The sequence below is a fragment of the Python bivittatus genome, unplaced genomic scaffold (assembly GCF_059951505.1).
Source record: "Python bivittatus isolate LINGU-HERP-01145 unplaced genomic scaffold, Pbiv_v1 ctg000400_np1212, whole genome shotgun sequence".
NCBI classification, from domain to species: Eukaryota; Metazoa; Chordata; class Lepidosauria; order Squamata; family Pythonidae; genus Python; species Python bivittatus.
Window position 1 is genome coordinate 4210393 of NW_028277073.1, and position 9628 is coordinate 4220020.

Genomic DNA, 9628 nt, shown 5'->3' on the forward strand with positions numbered 1-9628 from the left:
CCCTAGATCAAAAGCTATTCACCCTTCTCCTCCCACCATTTTGCTCTGATTACAAATGTCTTTACAGCAGACAAATAATTGGAAGGAGGTGTTTGGGGACAAGGGGTTGTAAATCACTAGCATTTATTTATGTTTTGTGAACTTTCTTTGCAAAAAGCAAGCTGCCTACACAGGAACACATTTTCAGCTGGCCAAAGTAGCGGAGGAAAATAGGTAAGGAGTTGATTGGTGGGTTTTGAACCAATCAAAATCTAAGTTTGCTTTCATCTTCCCACTGGTTCAATCAAACAAAATGAGACACAGCTCAGGGTGGCAATGATGGAGCAGAGAGATTATACCCAAAGCTTTTGCCTTTTTAATCTGTTACAGTCAGAGCTGGACAGTGCTAGGTGTCTGTGCAGAAAAGGTCAGGCATACTTCTGCTTACAGCTTCTCCTCCCGCAGCAGCTCCCTATCTATCCAGCCCACTACGGCTGATGTGAACCTTTTCTATCATCCTGGGGCACCATCTCTGAGTGCAGTGAGTGACTGCAAAAGAAGCAGAATCTTTCATTGGTGAATCTTCTATGGAAGCAGAATCTTCCATACAACCTATACATACGAAATTTAATCTAAAAAAGTAAGCCAGAAGTGGGGAACCTGCTGTTCTTTAGATATTTCTGAAGTACAACTTCTAGCCAACTCAACCAACATGGCCACTTTTTCTTGTTTGTAAATGAGGATTTCTTAGAGCAGATTTTTGAAATTCCTTGGAAGAAGAAATAAGGAACAATGTATTACTGGAGGCTTGTTTCAGATTTTGTTATGTTTACTATTCCTGTAGCCAGGAGCAAAGACACCTGTTCTGAATACTAGACCCTCTTTTCCAAATAGTGAGATAGTCCAACAACAATTTTTCCGGACGGACTGAAGCCATTGTTCTACTCCTTCATGTCAAATAGTCTGTAAATTAGTTTTACTGCACAATGCCTGCTCTTTTGGAAGAGCAGTAGACTGTCTTTAGGAAAACAAATAAACAAACAAACAAACAAACACAAGAGAAAGCTTTGATGGATCTGTGCACATGCATGACTGTCAGACCCAGCTCAAGAAACAATGGTGAAACTATCCAGCTGAGTAAAGTTCCTTTATTTACTTACACTATATAGACAGAATCTTGCCAGACTAAATCTACACTACTGCAACTAGTGGATATACTCTAGGAGATTCTAGGGAGTGGCTATCCTGAACCTCTTTTGCCTCCCACACTCCCCCTGTGGACTGTGTTGTCTCTTCTCCTTTCCCTCCCTGGTGCCCTTGCTCTCTGTTGCAATCCCCCACATCACCCTCCTCTTTGTAGATACATTCCATCACACTGAGTGCCATCAACCCTTTGCCCACCACAGCTGCTGGGGATTAGGAGATGGCTGCAGATAACATCAGCCTCAAGAGTTGCCTTTCCCTCTCCCTGACCCAGCCTCCAGCACCCACTGAAAGCACCAATGGAATTGGCTAAGGCAAAACAAAACTGATTGGTTCTGTGTTGACATAACAGCAGTGTCTTCTCTTTCCCAAATGCCATTTCAGTTCAACATGGGAAACCAGGTTCAAAGAACACTTTTCTTTTTAAAAAAGAACCCCTCTGCTGTTACCCCTAAGATATTACTTTGAAATCTGTTTTAAAGTTACAGGAGTACCTTTAAATACAGCACTATTCTGAACAACACTATTCCATTATAGCACTAAACCTGTGTCAAAAATGGCTAGGGTTAGAGTTGAAGCATCCCTATGAAAAACTTGCACAAAACCAGAGCAACATGTGACAGGTGGCCAACCCCCCCTCTCTAGCTACCTGTCAAAGCTTGTCTCCATCCCAGCTCCAAACATCTGGACTGCGGGATGTTTTTCCCATCACCTGGCGATCCTTGGTTGGAAGGCACGTGAAGCCAAGGGAATCCACAGTGCCTTTCCTTAACTTGTTCTGCATTAAAATGTTAAGGATAGCCCAGCCCCACTCCCTGGCACTGCTACTGAGGCAGAATACAGCTCAGCACTGAGGGGAGTGCAATTTATGCCTGCCAACTCAAGGACATTAACTGGTTAGTGAGGAAGATCTCTCAGTTTCTTCTAGAGGCCTGAACTAATCCACTAATTTCTTTCTGCTGCTAACTAAGGCAGAGATTTGATGTGTGTTCCATTTTCCACACAAGCAGGAGCATCTTTGGGGAGGGTCAAAAAAGTCAAGATGGTGGTCTCCAACCCCCCACCCCTTTTTATGGTTGTCACCCATGCAATGCATGCCCAAAAGGAGCAGGGCTTTGATCTCACAGTTTTGGCTGCCATCTTGATTTCTTGACTTCCCCACTCTCCGTGGCCACCCCTGCACACAAGCCCATGGCTTGTTTTAGTCAGAATATTTGAAACCTGGGAGATGTTAGCACATAAGTCTTTCTTTATAAAAGCAAGATTCTAGCCAAGGACAGAACAGGAGAAACATCAAGAGTCTTACGCTATCTTAAAGTACAAACAAAAATTAGTACTGGTAGAGTACTAACAAAGACTAATAGACCTATTGCAAAAGGCCAATAAAGATATCCTTCTGGAAACTTGAAAAACATTTGAGTAATGTTTAGTGAAATACCAGAAAGGAGTGAAGTGTTTCCAGCAGTAGTGAGATAGGTCATTGCTCTCTTGTGGAATCCTAACCAGCAGAATCTGAACAAACGATGTAAAACACGTTTTTGTAAAATGGTCACAGAAGTTGGATCTTATAAGACAAAATAGCACAGAACGTACATAGCAGTGGATAAGGGATGCCTCCTTGTAATTTAGGGTTAGATTAAGTTAGCTTTAGGCACGTCTACAAGAAATAAATATTTTTCAGTTCCATGGATTTATGACCAGGTAAATGTGCATAACAGTCTAGAACTATAACATTAACACCTCACTGCATTATTTCCACTTGACCCTTCTGAATACACGTGCTTTATGATGTTAGTTTTCATATTCTAAGAGCAATTATTTTCTACATTTATATATCTAACATACCTTTATGTACACCTGAGCACCCAGAAGGAGGTCTGTAGTTTTTTTTTTTTTAATTCCAAGGGAAAATTTTTCATCATTGCTTTTCTTACCTCTCTGCAGCAACAGCAGTCATAGAATAAATGCTGACAAACATTGCGGTAACGGGAACAAAATTATGGAAGCGGCAGAACCCCTCACCAAAATACCAGACATTATGACAGGCGTAAATAAAATTGAAAACTGTGTTTAAAGCACTCATAAGCAGATCGGAAAGAGCCAGATTCACAATAAAATAGTTGGTGACTGTTCTCATTTGTTGATGCGACAGGATAATCCAAATGACGGTGCCATTGCCTACAATCGATGCCGTGACTATAAATAAGTAGGTGATGGCCCAGAGCGCAATTTGCCAGCCAGGCTGAGAAAATGCAGTCATCGCAGTCTGGTTAACATCATCTTCAAAAATGCGATCCTCGGAAGCATTGTTAACGTTTGAGAAGGAAACTGTCGTCATGTCTTTCTTCTGCTCAAAAAACAAAATAAAACACCACCTGGCTGCAATTGACTTGATTTGGAGATCTCAGTCTTATCAATAGAATTATGAGCTCATCATAATTTTGTATGGTGGCTTGAATCTAGAGGCATTGGTTCATCACATACTGACATTCAGAGATGCAAATGAAGGAGAAGCGATTGCCGCTCTTACATTCGTATCATCGCAATTTGTGATGAGAAGAATCTTCTTAAAAATCTTTGTGTGTGTGTGTGTGTGAGAGAGAGAGAGAGATACATGAAAGAAGATACTGATAATTCAGCATGGAATTGATAGACTTTAGTGTGTTCTTCCTTTGCAGTTCAGAACATTATGGAAGCAGGCAAACGGGGAAAAAAATCTACCAGGCTTAACAAGATTCCAAAAGGAGGTGACGAGACAAGAGTATACAAAATTAACTATGCATCAAATCAGGTTTCAGGAAGTGGGTTCCTCATTTCCTTCCAAAGCTGTTGCATTAATCTCAGTGACTCTACCCTCCAGTTCAAGTGAGTAGCCTCACAGATTTTACCCTACAAGGACCAAGACCTTTATTCCTTGAATAACTACAAACTCCCACTTTTTGTGGGAGTTTCAATAAGCAGAACTTGGCCTGTAGAACACCATAAATATTGTCAAAAGGGCTCAAGAACAGCTCCAAAGCCATGATACAGAAGACAGGAAAATGATTTAGAAGTCAGAGGGAAACCCATTTCTTATTTCAAAAAATCTGCCTACTGACTGCTCTGTGAACCTCCCTAAACATTTCTAGGTAACCGCAGACAATGCATATTGTCACCAGGATCTGAGATCCCATAGGACAGTGTTGCCCAAACTTGGCCACTTTAAGATGAGTGGACTTTAACTCATGAGTGGACTTCATGCTGGCTGGGGAATTCTGGGAGTTGAAGTCCACTCATCTTAAAGTGGCCAAGTTTGGACAACACTGCCATAGGATAAGGTATCCTAGAACATATTTCCTAACAGTGGGCACATCTGTATCCCAAAACTCAAAGGGCTCTTCAGAATGTTATTCCAAGACCAAGAATCAGCTAAAGAAAAACATTTTGCCTCTCCCTGCAATATGTATGAACTGTTATCTGCCCTTGTGTGGGAATTTGTGAAATGGTATTTTACAAGTGCCATACATTTCTCTCAAACAGTTTGGATACTGTATTTATGTTCAGTGGTGCCCACTGGGTGGGACAGAGAGCACTTTCTATGGGTGTCATGACATCACTCGCACTCCTCATAGTGGAGAGCTTGTGACACGAGGCTACCACACTTCCTGCATCATTCTGGCAAAGGCAGTGAGAGCCTGTGGGTGCCAGTGTTCATCTACTACTTTATCTGCCCATATAATCAAAATCCATTCTTAAAAGTTCCATTGTTATTTATTTAATTTTAAATTGTATAATTTACAGTTGGGTAATTTCTTGTACATTTACGTCCAATGAAATTTCTTGAACTAGTCCATTATCCACACGGAACATCACCTTGAAAACACATTGAAGACTTCTGATTGACCTCATCTGAGTATTCAAGCAGGTGGAGATATTTTTGTAGAACAGGAAAGCCTTGATAAAATATTATGATGAATCACCTATTACAAAATAGTCAGAATTTACGCAAACATGATTTCAAGAGTGCTGTGTTCAGTTTCTAATACTTTTTTATTGTAAATACTTTTACATCAAACAATGCTTAGGAATATGCTAGCGATGAGGTACAAGTTAAAATCAAGCAGCCCAACCTTAAATAAATACCGTATCAACTCCAATTTCCCCATGTGCAGAATTCCCATCACTAATTTTTTAACATATGATCAATTCAATAAATCAACCTTTGAAAGTTACTAGTTTGCAAAGGTCAGTTAATAACTGCATTCACACATTAAGTCTGGTTAGTTTAAAACCTGGTTAGTTTTTTGTGGCTTAATATCCTGTAAGACTGTTGGATTATGTTATGGTCCAATGTATAGTGCAAATGCAGAAAACTGGTTAATTCAGTCTCCAGGTTCTATGAACAAGAGCAAAGCTTGCATGGCATAGTGATTGTAGAGAAAGCTCTCAACATAGAAGCACACGCTCCCATGGTCCTAGCAGATTAATAATTACTAAAAGAAACAAACAAACAAACAAAACTTCTACTAAGGCTAAAAGAGGAAAGGCAAAGCGATGAGTCCCTTCCATTCCAGTCTGTTCACTTACCTGTATAGTAGGTGTGGTGGCCTTTGGGTATAGCTTGTGACCTATCATGCTGCATTTGATTTACGTTTTGCCCTTATGCTGCTATTACCCCAAATGCTTAGTGTTATAGGCTGGGTTTGATTCAAATGAATGAATGGAATTGTTCCATCAATTTCACTGGGAATAAATATGACAAAGCCTGAATTCAGTCCAGCGAGGAGCATAACTCGAATAACTTACATAGAATAAAAGTCTTGTATATATTGTAAAAGTGATATAACCTTTCATCTTTCCTTGTACATTACTGTCTGAGGAAATGAGCTAAAAATATCCTACATCTTGAGATTTCCCAATGTCAGTTTCAATTTCCTTGAAACCTTGATTTCAAATTCATCTGAAGACTTTAAAGAAGTGTTTTCTTTAGAATCAATTCACGTAAACCAGTCCATAAATGAATTTGAAAATGCACTTACTTAAATTTTAATCTTTAAAATTTCACCTGAAAATGTTGTTAGCAACTGTTGAGATTTTTCTCACAGACTCAAATCTTGCACAGCTGCACAAAAGAATGGAAAAGACCAACATCCTTGGATATTCTGTATGTGACAGAAGAAAGTAATTCATTAAATGCAAAATACAATGGATTTGATATTTAATATCTTACTTAATGGATTTCATGGACACAATGATCTGTAATTATTTTAAATAGCTGTATAGTATTTCCAAGAGTTCTCAAACAAGGTCAGAATGGTAATTACATTCTTTGATGGAAAGTTTCACAACTCAAGTTCTTGATGCTTCAGAAGATGAAGAAATACTGTATTTATACAAAATAATATGTATAAAAAATAATTGTTATGTTTTACTGCTAGACCCTTATACAGTAAGGGGATGTGCTCCTTATTGGTTAGCAGAAAGATTCTGTTCTGCTCCTAGAAGAAAATACATTTAAAGGTCACATGTAGGAAGTCCAGCAGAATTTCAAGCAAGTTTTTGTAGTTTTGCACAATGGAATTATTTATAAACCCTCAGCATAATTTAGGTAGTAATACTATAGTTTTAAGATACAGGGGTGACATGTAAGTAAAATTAAAGGAAGTGTGTTAGTAAAGACAGGAGTTTTGTTAAATGCAAAGCATAAGATGCAATGAGATGCATGGGATAAAACCTGAAAGCTACTCAAATATGTTGATATTAGACACTGACACAACTTGGGTAATGCTAGTCATTTATTCTCAATTCCTTCATTCATTAGCTTGCTTGTTGGCAAACGGCTAAGAACAAATTCCGCAGTTGTTGGCCACATCAATGAGCTATTCTCCCTCAAGAAAATAGCTTTCTTGTGTAAGGCCTGAAGTGATACATTTCTCTCTTTAAGCTAGGTTAATATCAATCATATATTCTACTCACGCTAGCTAAATAACATCATAACATTTCACTTTTTTCCCCCTTGTGTTCAGTTAGGGGGTTGCTGCAAAGTAACAACAATAATGAGATGAATAATGATGATGATTTTGGGCTATAGAATCTTTCACGATAAGAAAAAGATTCTAAGTGCTAAGTGCAGATTCTAGGCACCGACAATGCATTCCACAAAGCTGGTGTATATAATGCTACAGTGCAATCAATCTTTAATGTTATGAAAGATTCTCAGCCCATTTGCTTCTAAACAGTTGCTCGCCGTAACTCTCACAGGAAACGTGCACAAGCAAAGAGCTCCATATCACCACCAAACATAATAAAACTGCCTCCACAGCATCACCCAGATCTTAAAACACATTTACAGGTAACCGTAGGTAAGAGCTTGTACTAAGGACTACCTTGTAGTGATAACGGCAGCAACACATGAGTATTTCTCCACCCTTACTGCATCAGCAAATATCTGCCTGGCAACCCTGTTTCAGATTACTTGGTTCCTTCTGGGTAAGGAGGGGTCAGGAAATCCCTTGCAGGGTCGCCCTGGGGATAGCCAGGCATACTGATGGATAGTCACTTGGATTAGCTTGGAGTCGGATTTCAGCCATGCTGGTCCTGTAGAGGTGACTGAGATCCAGTCTTGTCCAGTTATCTGGGCAGAGTTTGATCTGGTTACTCCTGAGGGTCCTTGGGATGTTGAATTCTGCCACCTGTGCAGAATTAGATCTATGCCCCTCCTGGCTGGTCTTGGTTGGGTTCAAGTGGTGGTGCATGTCTCTTTGCAGGGGGGTGGTTCTGCCTGGCTTGAAGGAAGCGGTGGTTCGCCTTCTCCTCAGAGGCCATCGCTGGACCCATCTGTACTGGGCAACTTTCATCCACTCTCCAAACTCCCTTTTCAGCTTGTAACTCCAAAGGTGGAAGCAGATTATCTGGACCTGTGGCAGAGGGGATTCAGATTGGGTATAGCACTGAGACAGCATTGATTGCACTTGTGGATGACCTCTGGTGGGCTCGGGATGGGGGTAGTGTATCCTTCCTGGTCCTCCTTGATCTCTCTGGCTTTTGATATCATCCATCATGGTATCCTTCTGAACCGGTTGAGGGGATTGGGAGTGGAGGTACTCTTCTTCAATGGTTCTCCTCTTTCTTCCGGGGTCAGTTCTAGTTGGTAGAGGGGGAGAGGTACAGTCCTAGGCCCCTGCTTTGTGGGGTGCTCCAGGGCTCAACATTCTCCCTGCTCCTATCTGACATCTACATGAAGCTGCTAGGTGAGCTCATCTGTTGGCATGGGGTTAACTATCATCAGTATGCTGATGATATTCAGTTGTACATTTTGGCCCCAGGCCATCCAAGTGATGCTGCCAAGATGCTTTCCCAGTGCTTCAAGGCTGTGCGGGTTAGGAAGGGGAAGAACCAACTTCTGCTCAACCTTGACAAGACTGACTGGCTGTGGGTCTTAGTGGCCTCCATATTTAGTAATTGTCCATGGTTAACCCTGAATTGGGTTATGCTCCCCCACTCAGAGTCAGTGTGCAATCTGGACATTCTCTTAGACTCACAGCTCATGCTCAAGGAGCAGGTGGCAGCTGTGGCCAGGAGAGCATCCTGTGCGCCACTTGTGCCCATTTCTGGATTGGGAGGCACTGCTTATGACTCACACCTTACTTACCTTCTGATTGGACTACTGCACACATTCCACTTGGGTCTGCCCTTGAAGAGCATTCTGGACCAGCTAGTCCAGTAAGCAGCAGCACATGCAGTTTTGGGCACACTGCAGTACTCCCATATAACACTGCTGCTACACAAGCTGCACTGGCTCCTAGTAGGTTTCTGGGTTCTATCCAAGGTGCCAGTTGTCACCTCCAAAGCCCTACATGGCATGGGACCAGGTTACTTGCAGGACCACCTATCCCCAGTGTTTTTTGCCTGCTCCACCAGATCTGGTCGAGTGGGTGTGCTCTAGCTGCATCAATAATTCAATGTCATCTGGCAGATCCCCTGAAGTGTGCCTTCTCTACTATGGTGCCTGCCCTATGGAACAGCCTCCCCCTTAAAATACAGACAACCCCTACTCTACTGGCCTTTTGCAAGGCCGTGAAGACCTGGCTCTCCCCTGGCTCTCCCCTAGGCATTGGGGTTGGGATGTTACCATGGGAACCCTGAGATGAGTGCATGTGTCTAGTGCAGTGTTTCTCAACTTTGACAACTCTAAGATGTGTGGACTTCAACTCTCAGAATTCCATGGCTGGCTGGGGAATTCTGGGAGTTGAAGTCCACACATCTTAGAGTTGTCAAAGTTGAGAAACACTGGTCTAGTGGTTGGGTGTTTTTATTGAGCCTTGATGCAGTTTTAGTTGCATTTACTGAAACTCTCTGTTTTTGTTTTGTTTGCTGCCCAGAGTTTCTTGGGTAGATAGGTTGCCATATAAATTAGATTAATAAATGAATAAATACTTGAATAATTACATAACTGACATCCATAAAT

The 9628-nt window shown here is 41.3% G+C and overlaps 1 protein-coding gene across 4 annotated transcripts in view; it reads right to left on the reverse strand.

Annotated features, from left to right (window-relative positions):
- The window catches only part of TACR2 (tachykinin receptor 2), a 38857-nt gene that overhangs the window by 27820 nt on the left and 1409 nt on the right, over nucleotides 1-9628 (reverse strand). For 3 of the 4 annotated variants that reach the window (XM_088144330.1, XM_088144329.1, XM_088144328.1), the window contains exon 2: nucleotides 6227-6323. In XM_088144330.1, coding sequence (XP_088000456.1) covers nucleotides 6227-6312 — 86 coding nt within the window. In that variant the 5' untranslated portion in view covers nucleotides 6313-6323. Of the gene's footprint in view, nucleotides 1-4925; nucleotides 5142-6226; nucleotides 6324-9628 lie in introns of those variants that run through there. The other variant, XR_015796716.1, reaches the window with a different exon arrangement.